General features: G+C 35.4%; 1 protein-coding gene across 7 annotated transcripts in view; it reads right to left on the reverse strand.

Moving 5' to 3' along the window:
- LOC150110591 (kinesin-like protein KIF14) overlaps positions 1-7,307 on the reverse strand; it is a 716,770-nt gene extending 709,463 nt beyond the window's left edge. For all 7 annotated transcript variants that reach the window (XM_090399877.1, XM_090399854.1, XM_090399845.1 and 4 more), the window contains exon 1: positions 6,994-7,307. In XM_090399877.1, coding sequence (XP_090256003.1) covers positions 6,994-7,216 — 223 coding nt within the window. In that variant the 5' untranslated portion in view covers positions 7,217-7,307. The remainder of the gene's footprint in view (positions 1-6,993) is intronic.
- Between the last annotated feature and the right edge of the window lie 9,467 nt (positions 7,308-16,774).

Raw genomic sequence — 16,774 nt, forward strand, 5'->3', positions numbered from 1 at the left:
TCCTTCAATTCTAACTGCTGACTTGCAACTCAAATAAAGACGTAAGTATTGCTTGATATATAAATTTCTTTTTATATCAAGTATTTTTTTGGAGATGCTTACTAAGAATACCATGGACTGCAAAGCAAACCAATAAATCAGTGATAGACAGAATAAAGCCAGATTGCTCCCTTGAAGCTATGATGATCACACAAAAATTGTCATACTTCGGACATATTATACGAGCAAATGAGTCTGTAGAAGATGATGACGCTTGCTAAAGTTGATGGAAGCAGGAGATGAGAATTAGATGGGTGGATGGAGTTAAATAAGCAACTGGAGTGCGCTCGGAGGTTCTGAAAGACATGGTCAGGGACAGATTGGAATGGAGAACGTATGTTCATGGAGTCGCCAGGAGTCGGAAACGAGTTGATGGATCATAACAACAATTGCTTGATATAATGCCCCATTAACACCATATAACTGTAGCATTTGGAATAGCTTTTCTCTTGGCACTTTGTCATATGTCTTTTCCAGATCTACAAAACTTAAATACAGATCTCTGTTATATTCCCATGATTTCTTAGCTATCTGTCAAAAAGTGAAAATCTGATCCTGACTGCCTCTAATTGGCCTGAATCCAGTTATTCTTCACCAAGCTACTCTTCCACAATCCTTCAACCATTTTCAAGTATACTTGCACATATCTTACCAGGAACACTCAGTAATGAAATGCCTCTGTAATTCTCACATTCAGTTTTATTTCCCTTTTTATATATGGGTACAATGAGAGCTCTACTCCAATCATCTGGAATTCGTCCATCTGTCCAGGCCTTCTGAACTATGCAGTGCAGCCACTGTACGACTTTTATACCACCATACTTCAGCATTTCTGGTCAAATATCATCTGCTCCTGCTGCCTTTCCACATTTCAAGCTTTTGATGCCTTTTTCTACTTCAAGTATGGATATGTATTCCTGACTGCATGCCTAGTCAATTTTCTTACCACTGTGCTGTCATCACTGCTTGTTTCATTTAGCATTTTTCAAAGTAATTACTTCATACTTCAAGGATGTCTTTTTCTCCTGCACCTTTATCATCTCTAATTCCTTTTACAGCACTCTTTCCTCCATTTCAGAGCTTCTTCAACAACCTCCAGAATAACTTGCCACCTTCTTGATATCCTAGGTATTTTAACTTCCTGTGTCCACCATGGAGTTCTGATTTTTCTATCCTTGCACACAACGTCACCACATGCCTCTCTGGCTGAATCAATCAGTGTTTTCTTCAGGGCTTGCAACTGAATCTCCAAAGTTTGGTTCCTACTCTCTAACTCTTTCAGTTTTTCTTCAATGTTACTTCAATGCATTTGAAATGGGTGTGGAACAATATCTGTCTGCAATTTGTACCTGACAACCGAAGTTTTTGAAAGGGTGAAGCATTTGAGGAAGTCAGTTCAGCGGGAAAAAAAATAAAACTTGCAAAACAGTTAGAAGTAGAATTGCATGATGAACAGCTATCAAATGCTGATCTCACTGAAGTGGAAGCTGTTAAAGTTGCAGATGAAAAAAAGACAAAACCTTAGAACCAGAATCGGAAAAGAGATGGCTGAAGCATTTCAAGAACTTACTTCCTATTTAGTTTGGTTTGAAAATGGATCAAAACACATCCCATTTTCTTGAAGTGCAAAGAATGGCTGAAACCGCTATAGAAAAATTTATGAGAGAAAAAAGAAAGCAAAAGTTCAAACATCTCTTGACAGATTTTTATGATAACTAGCAACCAACCAACATGCAACAATATGAACCATTTTTGATTAAATATAATCTTAATACTGATGGAACATTTTAGACTGCATTTTTTTAGTTAATTATTCTTGATTTTCTTCTTTTATCCAGAATGATTTGGATTACCAAAAACCATGAACTAAAAGATAATGGTACAATTTAACCACACTTTAGTGCTGGCAACACAATATATTAATTAACAGGAAATTATATTTTAAACACTGAACACACCAAATATATTTGGTGTGTTCAGTGTTTAAAAATTGTCCAAATGGATATGGTGTAAAATGTATTTAATACAAGCTTCTATAATTTTTTTTTACTATTTAATATTTCTGCATTGTATTACATGTTTATTTTTTGCATGTGTACTTGACATGACAAAGCCTATTATGTAAGAGGTCAAGAGAAAGGGGGAGGGGGGGGAATCTGACTTCTGAAAGGAAAGCTGATTGCAGAAACTTGCGTAAGGAGTTGCATATACAAGTAGGTGATAAAGGTATATCTCCTCATTATTAAAATACTCTGGATAAGAGATAGCTGTCAAGTTTTTTCACTTGGTTACAAATTAAATTAAACTTGCAAAGAAATTATATTCATGTTTAAATGCATAATGCTATTCACAATATGAATGTCTGAAAGGAAGTATACCTTGCATCATGAGATGCTACTAAGCCAATTAAATCAAGTCATCAGCCTCTATATAAGTAGCTTAATTGTGAAGATACTTCATGCACAAGCTTTGCTTGTACGTGGATAAAGGATAAAACAAATATAATTTCTTGGCATACATAATGTAATTTACAACTATCTCTCTATCAAAGATAGTTATAAGAAAACTTTCTACAACTATCTCTGATACAGAATACATCAATATTAAGTGATATATCATTTTACCCCTTGTATATGGGAAACATGACTTCTGCATTAAACTAACCTTGGTATCTATCTCTTCTGGGTCTGGCTGCCACTAATGAGATCTCAAAGGTCAAAAACTAGTCTGGGTAGTGGCCCTTCCCATAATGCATAGCATTACATATATCCGAAAGTAAATATGCTTCATATTATTGGATACTAAAGCAACTGATGTCAAGTCATTAGCCTCTATATACAAGTAGTTGTGAAGATACTTCCTGCAAACCGTTTGCTTACATTTGGATCAAAGAACAAACAAGAATATAATTTGTAAACATAAGTTTCTATGGTTTAGCAGTTCTGTGGAAAGTTTTTGGTATGGAGACCATATTATAATAAAATAAAGAGTTTAATAAAAATAAGCAATTAAAAACCCGACAAGTTTCGTATGTCGTTAGACTTATAGCAGGGGTAGTGGTAGATAGTTTTACACAACAAAAGCCTATTAACAATTAAGTACACATTAAATGTTTTTGATAACTTCAACTTAAATATAATTGATAAACCAGAATACAGATGTTAAATTCATTACTGTATACGTGTTGGAACATTGCTAGTTGTTGCTATCACGTTCTGTGGTATCATATGTTTTATATCCTAGGTCCGTGGCAGTTAAATTTTTGATGAAAGCAGACCATACTTGATGTAAAATTAAGGCTTGATTTTTATTGCATTGTATAGGGATCCTAAGCATTTGCAAGCCTTCTTTAAATATTCTTGTAAAACAGTTATAATCAACATATGACATTTTTGTTTGTTGTCAAAGTACTTGATGGCCAGTAGTGGTTGTATGGAATGCCAGGATCGATTTATGCTCTCTTCTTTTTTCGATGTCTTTTACATGTTCAGACATGCGGATCTCTTTCTCTCTCCACCTTCCTGTACTTATTGATACTATAATGGTCTCAATACTGAAAATTTCCCACAGAAGAACATAATTTCTTGGTAAGTTTAATTTAATCTGCAATCAAGTGAAAAAACTTTCTACTTCTGTAAGTAAGCTCCAACTTATAAGATATCTTTTGCAAGTGGACTGCTAGGTAGCTCTCTCTCTCTCTCTCTCTCTAAACATAAGGAAATCTATCTTCAAACTTTGCAATTAATGCTAGGATAGTACAGAGCTCAGTTCTTTTACTGCATTTCTTTCTCTATTTTAAGAACTTTCAGTTAAGTCACATCTAAGCCATACTTTTTCCAATGATAGATCAGTATTTTATATAGACATTCAAGAAGTTTGTTTTTTATTGGAAAAATCTCTGCAGTATATAAAAACAAACTTCTTGAATATCTATATAAAATACTGATCTCTAAGACATACCAGTGTTCTGATAATCTTATGAACATCAATGCTAACAAAACTTAACCCAATTTTTCATGAAGAATGCTTTCTCCCATTCTTACTTTTGAGAATATTTTGATTTCTCTGCACAATAAATGAACACCCATCTCTATTGGCATAAACATCTTATCTGAGAAAATAGGTTTCAATTCATTCAAGAGTTCCTTTATCTCTGAAATAGCTATTAATCTAATATCTGCAAATCTATCCAACTTAATATTAAATACTGTGCACTCACATCTGATAGCATTCTCTTAAGAGTTCCTTAAAAATTCCTTTCAGTACATGAAATAATGGAATGATTAATGATACACACTCACAGATTCCCAGAAATGTTACTATAGTAGTTGTTCATCAAAATTGGCATTATTAATTCCTTACTCCTCTAAATATGCTACAACACTTGCAATAGCTATTTATATTCCTTCATGGTTCAAGCTCAGGGAACATACTCTTCCTCCCCTTTTTTAAATTTAATCTATTTCCTAAAAACAAATAAGTCAGTTTTATTTTATTTTTTTCAAATTAAGTTTAACAAGTTTCCTCCATCTATTATACCACAGGATGAATGACCTCTCATCTTTTGTGATTTCAGTAAAAATAAATAACATTTTAAAAAAATAGTTTTGAGAAGAAAGTTGAAGCCTGAAGCAGCGTGAAAAAAAATTTAATGGTTAGCAGGGTTCCTTGTCAATTTTTAAAAATAAATAAAAAATCCTTTGCCCACTCCCAGTACTACAGACTTAAAACTTTGGCAAATGGAAATCACAAGAACAGTTCTATAATAATACAAAAAGAAGACACTGTTAAATTTTAGTCAATTACTATAGGAGTTTTCTAGGGGTTTTTTTTTTTTTTTTTTTTTCTTGGCACAGGTAATATGGTTTTAGCTTCTAGCAGCAATTGTTTTTAATCACACAATTAAAAAATATCAAACACAGAACATGTGCATAAGAATACTAGTGATGCTCTTAATCTTACCTAGTATTTCTTATGTACAGACAGGTTCAGGTGACGATGTTATTCCTAACAGTGCTTCATAGTACAAACAACATCACAGTTAAATAATTTATTGGACTTACTAATATCACTGGATTTCCAACCAGCATCTTCAGAGCACAAATTACAAATGTGGTAGACATCAGCACTTATAACTGTAGAAATGATTCACATTGTAACTGAAGCCTTTGTAGATCAGTGGATGTGGCATTTGCACACCACAGCGCTTGGCCGCACAAAGGAAGACTTGATTTAGAGTCTAGTTGACGACTACAGGAAATTTTTTCTAAGCCTTTTTTCGACCAGTTCCCAAGTTAGTCGATCTCTGGCACAGGCAAATGGGTTTTTTCTGCTGGAAACTCAGGTTTTTCGTCCCGTAAACTCAAGAAAATCGACCGTAGAACCCACATTATTTCAGACATTAAATATATTGTGTTAGGGTTAGGGAGGACCACGACAAGGCGGCACTTGTTGAGTTCTCTCTCTTCAGTGCGTGCCGCTTAATTAGTGATAGCCTTGAGACTGCCCAGCTATCTCTGATTGGTGCCAGTGGAGATTGAACTGTCCACTCAGTCTCCAAAAGTTAGATAGGACTAAATGGCCTCGCCTACTCCCTATACGGGAATAAAAAGGAGTTAGCTGAATTTTTTTTTATTATTATAACTGAAAAGAAACTAATGTCTTAACAAAGTGCCATCTAGGGCAGCGCTTCCCAAACCGTGGGCCACGGCCTCCTTGGGGGGTGTTAGTTTTGCTGAGGGGGCCCGTGAAATAATGAAAACAAATTTAAAATGTTTCAAGACTAAGTGTGGCATGTCAAACGCAAGATGATAAAAATGTAATATTGCATTTGATTTTTACGATATTTGCTGTGTATGTTTTGTATTGAATATAAATATAATAAATATTATAATAATATGTCTGTATTACGAATTTTGTTTTTGATGGGGCCGTCAAATATTTTAATTTTTCCAAGGAGGCCTTTACATCCATAAGTTTGGGAAACACTGATCTAGGGGCTGAGTAAAAATGAAGTTAATGAAGTTAGCCTGAAGAAGTCAGGCTAAATGGTCTTAGAATGATGTTTCCCAGGTCTTTGGAAATTAATGCAGTTGTAATTTTTGAGAATGGGGAGCACTTCATAATCAAAACTGATTCTAAAAATAGTCTATTAGACCTATAATGACTTTAATGCAACACAGCCAACCAGTTCTGACTTGCCATACAAATGATTACAGATGTAGTTTTTAAGTACAAGATAGATGTTAACTAGTCTACCGATCGTAGGCCTGTTAACATCTAAGATGGCAGACTTCTTTGATTACCGATGCAACCAAAGAAGGCTAAATGTATGCACAAGAAACTTTATAGGACTATGTTGAGCAAGCAGATCCTTAAAATATAAATGAAAGTTAATAGCTGGATGCCAGGTTTGAAAGTGGTATAGAAATATTTGTGAAGAACTTCAGCCATTTTTTTATTCATATGTACCTTGAATAAAAGGGATAAAAATAGTTTTGCTGTGACATGTATATGGTGCTTGAAGAAGGGGTAGAGAGAGAAGAGTATTTTGTTTATTTAACAGAGAGGGGGGGGGGTTGTAGCCAGAGGCTAAAGACTGTGGTGAAGGTACCTAAGTTCAGTAGCATGGGCTGTGTCAGTTAAACAAATAGCTCTGGTTTTGTAAGCGTTTAGAGGAAGCAGTACTATATCTGTTATGTAAGCATCTTCTAGCATGTCCTATTAAACAGAAAATTGCCATAATATTGACATGGTCATTTTCGTATACAGTAATCACTTAAGGAAAACATCTGATCAAAAAAGATTTTGATGTGAGTAGTCAATCATGATGGGACAAATGAATGTTTTAAAACAAAGTTTGCTATAATATGCACATACTATTTTGTATGAGAAAAAAAAAAAAAAAGCTGTAAGAAATGTGTTTAAGCATAAAATATTCTTTAGGCATTTCACCTTTAGTTTCTCTTGCTTCACATGTTGTATTAGCAGAAGAGCAAATCTTCATAGAAGATGAAATGTTATAAGTAGAAGTCAGAGCAAAGAGAGATTTCTTTGCCAGATCTTTCTGTAAAACTGGAGTACTAGGTGATGCAGTTTGTTTTCTTCTAGTAATTTTTGAATCTCCACACGAAAAACAAGATTTTGAGGATCCATCATTCCCACTGTTCTTTATCATTTTGTTTCCTTTCACTATCTTTGAACTCTGGATGCTTCTGCCTTTATCTGAAGATACTGTTTTAAAATATGTGCATTTCTTGTCTTTTGTTATACTGTTCATTTTCCTAGAAAAAAAATTGGATAATTATAAAATACTTGCATATATTTATATAATACATGAAATAGTACAACAAAAACAGTTAACGCTATTATTATAAATTTATATTCAAATATTCACTTGAATTCTAGATAGAAGTACACCCACCGCCCACCTTAAGACCAAAATTTCCTTAAAAAAAATTTAGTTCCAATTATTACAGAAATGCCATGAAAATTTCATTGCAAACCACATTCGAGTTATGCATACAAAGCTTCGAGACATGCTCCCAGGGCAGCATGATGTGCATCTTAATGACTATCCTTGGTGTATAGCCATTGTTGGAGAAACAAATTACACGATAACCACAGTAATTAACTTTACTGAAAGTACAGATATTTCATACCGAAAATAACAGTACATCATCATCATTAGTGTGTAGAAACAAACAAATCAAAGAACAGGAATGCAACGAAATACAACAATTGGTTTACCAATTAAAAATGGTTGCTGAGAGCTAGAAATTAATATTAATAAATAATATTAAACCTATTTTTGATGTTTACATAAAATGAGAATCTCCCAAACTTTTGGGAGATTCTAATATATAGATAATGTAATACTAATAATGTTATATTGAATATTATATTGAATACGTGAAATCTCAAAAGTCTGATCTCACAGCATAGTACTGACACTAAACAATATTCAATGGGATGAAACTCGTCTTCTCCATAGAAGTAGTTCTAAATATGAACACCTTTTCAAAGAAAGTTGTGAAGCCCTTTTACATCGACTGAACCTAAATCAAAATGATCGTCTTCCTCTCTCTCTCTCCCCCTCCAAAAAAAGATTGAGATATTCCCATTTTATGTAAACATCAAAAATAGTTTTAATATTATTATTTGGTAACCTCCATGGAGTCAACACTCATCATAGAGGGCCCACTCAACTAGCAACATCTACTATAATGGGCTTTAAAGTTATTTACACTACTTATATTCACAATGCATTCCACTCACTAACAACTCTCCATGTAAAAAATCCACTCCTCACACCCTTCATCACCACATCTTTATACAACTTCTAGGGATGGCCTCTCGTTCTTCCCATCTTAACATCGACACTTTTTATAATTCTTTCTGTATTAATCTGATAGAATCCCATAATTAACTTGAAGGTCTCTATCATATCTCTTTTCATCCTATCCACTAACCTCTGTAATCCACACTCTCAAACGCTCTTCATAACCAACACTCCAGAGTCCTGATATCAATTCAGTTATTCATCTTTAGACCTTCTGTAGTGTTTCTACATCACAATGCAAAACATTACAATTCTACAGTTGAAATGATAGCCATTTCCTTCTGATCACAACATCAGTCTACTCAAATACTCTTTGCAGTATCTCTACACTAGTTTTGTTTAATATTGTCCTATTACATGTAACCATTTTCCTTGCCCAACTATTATAAAAACTTTACTCTCCCTCAAGGTCATGCTGCTCTATCCACTCAATTCAGATAAGAAAAAATGTAATTCTCTATCCACCTGACTTGGGAGAAGCCTGAATTTGGGCCCTAATCAACTTCTCTATAGAAGTATTAACTGATCTATACCTTATTACTTCAGTCCTGGATTTCCCCTTGGAAGTAGCCAGTGGCAACTTCCAAGGGGAAATCCCGCCTGAGACTCCTTAGCTGGGTCACAGTAATAACAATTCTCAAGCATATTCCCTTAACACACATGCTAACACACTAAACTCGTATTTATATTTAAATCAAATTTTTACAATATCATGAGCACCTGGTATTATCCCGCCTGAGACTCCATAGCTGAGTCGGTATAGACAAAGCACTTGGATCAAGAAGACCTGGGTTCAATTCCTGTCCATGAAGTGAGAAACCTATCTAGTCTCTTTTGACTAAAGGAAAGTGAGCCAGTCTCACTATGGAGATAGAAGTTTTTTTTGCCCAGAAAATCAGGTTTTTCGTCTGTCAGAACAGGCAAACTAGCCTGTGAACACACATGATCAACAGTAATAAAATACATACTTAATCCCTCATCAGGAGGGCTCAACCAGTCATGAGGGACAGTTGAGGAAAAGGGGAGCCCCCACATGAATAAATTATCCCACCTGAATGGAATATCCTGGCAAAATGGACTTCCACTGCTCTTACTTTTCTAACATCAGCATCCATTTTAAAGTGATCCAAACATTCTTTTACTCATACTGTGAAAGAACTAGACTCCATTAGAGTGAGAGGAAATTAGTCTTGCAGATTAATTTCTCTCAATCTGATTTGCCCTCCTTACTATACTTATCACACTCTTCATTTCTTGTGTTTCATAATATTACCTGACTCCAAAGACCCATCAAGGGAATGCATTCTCCCATTATGGGTCCATGTCCATCCATCTCCACCACTATTCACTGTGCCATGTACTGCCCACTAAGTGTTTTTTTTTTTTTGTTTTGTCTGTTAATTGCTTATATAACTTGACCATTTTGCCAGTATATACAGAATGAAAACCCCAAGTTTCTAGAACAAAATCATACTATCTCTGAATGAGAACAGCTACCTCAATTTCAACTGGAAAAAAAAAATGCTTACATAAGATCCCTTGACATGATGAAAATTTGAACTTTGTCCTTTTCTAATCAAAAGGTATAATATAAGTTTAGAGAATAAATAAAGTAAGAATGAAATGGATGGATCATGGAATTATGCAGGAACTTCTGAGAAAGAGGTTATGGAGGAGGTATAAAGGAAGGCTGACAAGTATAATAAGGAAAGAGAAATTGGCATATGAAAAGAGAGTGAATGAAACAGCAAAACCCTAGAGAATTCTGTAGTTTTGTAATTTTTGTAATGTTTTGTAAATGGAACAAGAGTCACATCTGCTGAAGATATGGTGAAAATGTTTGAGTATTTTGTTAGTATATTTAATATGGAGGGGGGACTAAAAGTAGTATTGAAAAACAGTAGGAAGGAGGTCAGACAACTGAATGGGAAGTGTTTAGAATTTTAAGTAACAAGGCTGTGGGATTGGATGGGATATCACCATGTATATTAAAGGAATTCCAAAAGAGTTGGCTGTACCCTTGACTTGGTTTTTCAACCGAAGTCTGTCAACAGGAACAGTCCCAGAAGAGTGGAAAGAAGGAAAAATAGTGCCATTGAATAAGGAAGAAGAAGAATCCAAGTCAGTAGTGGCTTGGATTCTTCTTCATAGGCTAGTGTGTATATCAGGTGTAGTGAGGAAGGTTAGAGACAAACATAAGAATGAAAGGCTTTCGAGAAAGAGCAGCATTGGTTAGTTAGGGGAAGGTCATGCTTTAGTAACTTGGTTATATTTCAGAATAGGGTGACTAGTGTGTTGGATGAGGAGTTCTTATACAGTGATTTATTTAGATTTTACTAAAACATTTGATTGAGTTATGATAAACTACTGTTCAAACTGGGCAAGACGGTTGGATAGTCATTTGGTAGCTTGGTTACAATGCTGGTTGACTAATAGGAGCCAGAGAGTTGTGTATGGAGGTGTAGTGTCCCAAAAGTTAGGGTTGGGGTTGCAGCAGGGTTCTGTTCTGGGACAACTGCTGTTCAGCTTATCTTGTAAACGGTGTGCTGTCTGCTTCCCCCTTGTAATATCTTTATTCTAATTAGCAGTACGCGCTTTTTCTCTACTACCTTTCTTGCTTATTCCATTGCATACTATGTTTATCCACCTTTCATATTTTACTAGTCATATGCCTATGAACACTGGAAAATGTATTTGTTAGACTGCGCCACCAGTATCTCTATATCAGCACAAGACTCAGTAAAATGATTGGTAGATCTCTCTCTCTCACTAGCGTAAATTCCTTCAACAAAGTTTACATAAACAGTCGTGGTTTTTACGTACTTAAACTGAACTTTTATTGTCTTAATTGTTTCCCCGCTCGCAGATCTGAATATTTTTTAGGAACAGTGTGCATTGCAAAATAAAGTAACAGGCAACACTCTATTGATACATAAATTAAACACATTTGTTTACATTAATAACAAGGTACATTAAATAAGCGATAGGGAGGTTACTCTCTCTACCTATCCTTTAGACTTTTGGTATAAAGAAACAAACTTTCCCTTTCAATACTAAATGACTATACAATATAATTACTCTATTAATTCTCTGCTTACTAAATCAAAGTTACTGAACTTATTTATTCACAAAGAGGTTAGCTAGCCATGGCAAGTTACCTTACAATTTATATTTCAATTAATAACTCAGAGGACTCTCTTATAACTTCTTAAATCTATTTCTTATCAGTCCATCTATGATATATCTCCTAGATTACAAAAGAATGTACAATAAAGATGTACACAACTTACAGAGGCTGTGTCTCACATTCTTCCAAAGGTCCTGCACCAGAGTCTCTATGTCTTTAGTTTCATCTTGGGCCTTAGGCTTCATCTGGAGAATCTTGCTTCGGGGGGGGGGGCTTCGGACTGCAAATTTCCCGGTACTCGAAAAGCTCAGGCAAAAGGTTTCAGCATACAGGCTTGAAGATAACTCTGCAGCTTTTGGCTTCAGTTGACCTCCCATGGCAAAAGGACATCTGACGGACACTGCCTCTAACTGCCGACTCCCTGGTTCTAACTGCCCACTCTGATAACTGCACCCCCCTCTCTTCTCGGTTCTCTGCCAACACTGAAAACTGCCCACGCTGATAATTGCGCCTCTCCCCTCCTTAGTAACTGGGTCTCGCCTCTGCTCTCTTGGCTCTCCTCTGTTGACTACTGGACGACCTGGACTCCCCTCTGGTTCCGACTGCCTCTCCTGCTTAGTAACTGGGGCCTTGCCTCTCCTCGCAATGTTCGGCTCAGTCCCCTTTTATTTTGAGATCTTGGGACCTAGAACTAAGGGTAGTAAACCCCGAAGAAATTGGCAAGTTTCCTTGATCTTTTTTTGTTAAGGTCGGCCTGTTCTTTCTTCTCCTCCGTGTGCTATTTTTCCTTGTTTTGTCGGGCAGCAGAAACTTCTCTGAAATAAGCAGATGTCTTTGATACTAACTCTGAAGATGTTTATGCTCAGAGCCCGCAAACAACTTTTACACACACTTAGTTGTAAACAACTGTCTTGTGGTCTTATACACAGCTACATACAAAGTTCCGATGGCAAAGTATTGCCTTTGTTTTTGACATTCTAGAAACTTTAGTAAAAATAGTAAATACAATTAATTCCCATAGGGTTACTTACATTAATATTTAGCATAAAACATATAGAGACAAACAAGGTTATTTTTACAACAGTTCTCATAAGACTTGACCTCTGTAAAAATCGATGTAAAGCGCTTTGGTATTTCTAAGCTACATCAAGTTTTTACAATATATCAACCAATGATATACTTCATGGTGTGAAAGGAGATATTCAGTGTTGATGATGCTATATTAGGAAGAATAATGGCAGGAATTTCTGATGTGTTACTAATACAAGAAGATTTGAATAGTTTGGTACTTTGGCCTGAAGAATGGGGGATTCATTTCAATGTTGCTAAGCATAAAGTTATACACTTTGACATAGAAAACTGAATGAGGTTTATAATATTGGAGGAACTTTGCTTCAGGAGGTGGAGGAAGCAAGGGGTCTAGACATCTTGGTAGATAGGGAACTGAAGTTCAAGGGACACATTGCAAAAGTTGCAAGGGTTACCCAAAAAATCGCTGATATAATGCAAAGAATGCTAAATGTAAGGATAAGATGATAGTTCCACTCTATAAGGTGCTAATTAGGCCTCATTTGGATTTCTGTGTATGCAGAGATCTGGTCACCTGGCTATATCAGTGATAGAGAAACACTGGAGAGAGAGTGCATAAATTCCAGTCTCAGGACTGGAATTTTGAGTATGAGGACAGATGAGGGGAATGTGGTCTTTAGAGCTTGGCAGATGGGAGGAGGAAGGAGATATGACTGAGACATATAAGCTGGTGAGAGTAGCATATCAAATAGATATAGGGGAATTACTGAATAGGATAATGGGTGATATATCCAGAGATGACCCAGGAGGCTGTACAAGGGGTCATGCAAGTAAAAAGATAAAAATGAAATTTTTGCTTGGCAGGTGGTGAATGAGTGGAATGTGTTACAAGAAATGAGTGGCAAGTGCTCCAACACTGAATGTGTTCAAAGCAAGGCATGATAGTTGCTGTGGTCGGTGAGTATTCAACCTCTCACAATGTGTATTTGGGCTCCATGGAGACTTGGAAGTAATACTAAAACCTTCCAACTACACTATAGAAGTGCATAAGTACACTGTTTGTGAACATGCTTATCATATTTCTTGCCATTCTTTTCATGCAACTCCTGATGAGTGTTTTTACTCAACTATGTAACTATCTCATCTGAATGAATAACACTGATTCAGCTTCATAAATATCCCATATACAGCTAACTTCTCAGCAGTTTCTGATACCATGGTATTATCTCCAACTCTTCTATTTTACATGGGCCATATCAGCACTCTCTCCCAGTTAGAAACAATGTGCTACTTCTACTATAAAAAAACCTCAATATCATTACCAGATCCAAAACTCGACACTCTCATGCCATCTGGAGGTGATTATACCTAAATAATACTATAAATTCCCTTTCCTCTCCTTCACATGTGCCATCTTCTTCGGTTTGTTTCCAAAGTTACAATCACCAGAATTAGTTGTCTTGCAATCAATGAGTTAATTTATCTATACATTGCACATTTCTTTCTCTGCATCTTCAAGCCAATAACAACAACTAACTATATCATATTGGCCTCTACCTTGCACATCAGCTAGTCTAAAATGTACTACCTCTCAAACAAGAACATATGCAAGATCTTGATAGAATGATACAAGACATGCAAGAGAGCAATAAGATATAGTGGGCTGTTGCTACATTTATTTATTATTACAGAGTCCAAGGACTCATCATGGGAGGGCATTCTATTCTACTAAATACATCTCACCCTCTCCACTACTACTTAATTCTCCTACCACAACACTATTACCATCAATGCCATCTACCGAACATCACCAACAACAGTATTTTTTTTGTCTGTAAATTGTGTGTGTTCTGAAGGGCAATTTGTCTGTATGCTGGATGAAAAACAAGAGTTTCTGAGAGGGAAAACCCTGCTACCTCCATATAAGGTCCGCTAACTCACCTTCAACTGAAAAAATCCATAAGGATTCCTTCTCATCACAATAAGAATTGACCCCAGGTCTTTAACAATCAAAGGGTGTAAAGTTCCATTGATATTCCAACTGCGCTAAGAAGGTATCAATTACAGTAAACCCTCAATTTAATGAACTAACAGGAGCTAAGGGGGTGCCCGTTAAATCGCGAATTTTTTTAAATAAAAATATCTGCAACATTATACTGCAATTTTATCAATATTAGCACTGTAACAACAAAAAATTGTTTTACACACAATTTTTAACACAAGTTTCACACTTTTAGATAAGTTAATGTGAAGCTAATGTTCGATGTTGAGGCGCTTGGTTTAGGTAATCCTGCTTTGAAAAAACTATCAAGTTTAACTTTTGAATTCTGCTGTTTTTTTATAATTAACTCCCTAAAATTACGAAAACGTGTGTAATAAAACTGCTGCAGAAAGTCGCGCCACACGCCAAAAGAACCAATTACAGTCATTGGTGTGATCACATCCTTATCATTCGCCAAACATGTTTTATGAGCGGCGACTCATTTATGTCAGCTAAGAATGGGGAATTGAACAATAAGACTTATTTGTGCCTATGGTCCCAAAGAAGGTTCTACTAAGGTAGAAGTGGAGGAATTTATTGATGCTTTACAAAAAGCAACTGACGCAATGAAAAAGGAAAAGTTAGTCGTTGTTGGGGATCTAAATAGCAGAGTAGGAAATGATTGTCAGACATACAAAAATATTTTGGGAAAATTTGGAGAAAAGAGCAAAACTAATAATAATGGCAAATACCTGTTGGATTTCTTCTCAGGACATGGACTGGCTATTACTAACACCATTTTCCAACATAAAAATGTGCACAAATTCACATGGAGAGAAGAAGCAAGGAATACGAAAAGTCTCATTGACTATGCTATTGTTGATATTGATGTTTTCTCCCTGGTGCAGGGCACCAGAGTGTACAGAGGATTTGAAATTGGAAGTGATCACTATTTAGTCTTGAGCAGGATAAAATTGAATTTCATATTGAAAAGAATAACATGTAAGAAAGTTTTAAAGTGAATAAAAGTTGAGCAGCTCTCAGATGTGAACTGTAGACTAAAATACACAAAGATTATTGAAGAAAAAATGAAAGAGTTTGAGAACAGCAAACAAACCTTGGAGATTCAGTGGCAAGCCTTGAAGAAAACAGTGATTGATTCAGCCAGAATCAACAGAATCTTGGAAACAAATTATTCCAGCCATTCTGTTGCATGTCCTCTAGCGCAGCGCTTCCCAAACTGTGGGACTTAGCCCCCTTGGCCATAAGTTTTGTTGAGGTGGGGGGGGGGGGGGGGGCAGTGAAATAATGAAAAAATTTAAAATGTTTTAAGACTAAGTAGATTTTTTTTAATCTTAAAAGAAACGTATTTAATTTTTATTTATTATTTCTTTTTTGTTCTATTTTAATGGAAAAAATCACACATTGGTGTTGGTTCACAAATTTTGCTTCTTGCGTATTTCAGTAATTAATGAATATTAGTAAATATGCTTATTCATAAGTTTCATTTCAAAAGGTACTGATAAGAAACACAAAACTTGAATATAAATACAATAAATATTATAATAGTATATGTCAATATTACGATTTTTTTTTCGATGGGGCGCGCGAAATATTTTAATTTTTCCAAAGAGGGCCTTGGAATCCATAAGTTTGGGAAGCACTGCTCTAGCTAAGATTCCTAAGAGAATTTATTCTTTCATAATTTAACAAGCAAAGAACCTATAATAGAAAATTTGTTTGCATCTAAGAGTGTAAACTACATATATGTGAACAAAATTGGATATATTAAACAAAAGGATAATAATTGTAAAAATGCATAAGAAAGAAGTAAGTGTTATTCCATTATGTAAAAAGATTACTTAAGCAAGTTAAATATTGGTAGTAAAATTCTGGAGAAAAAGAATGTTAAAGTATGATTAAAGCAGTATACCATTCCTAGGAATTAGATAGACAAAAGCTTAGATGAAATACAATTTTTAATGATAATTGTAGCGTAAACCAAGGCCAAGAGCACAGGATTAAAGGAAGTTGCTGCAAGAGTATCGTGCACACATGGCACATGATAACTAGGCAGAAAAGAAGAAATCCTCTAATGAGAGATATCACATTGAGCACTATTGATGAGTTGGGGGGGGGGGTATGGAAGATGCCGATAAGGTACAAAGATATAAAAAAGTTAGGATCCTCCTCTTCCACGAGGCTTTTTTTCCTGGTTTATATATATATATATATATACACACACACACAATTAACC

This window comes from Typopeltis vanoorti, chromosome 1 (assembly GCF_054136105.1).
Source record: "Typopeltis vanoorti isolate ZY-2024b chromosome 1, IOZ_Tvanoo_1.0, whole genome shotgun sequence".
In the NCBI taxonomy this organism is placed as follows: Eukaryota; Metazoa; Arthropoda; class Arachnida; order Uropygi; family Thelyphonidae; genus Typopeltis; species Typopeltis vanoorti.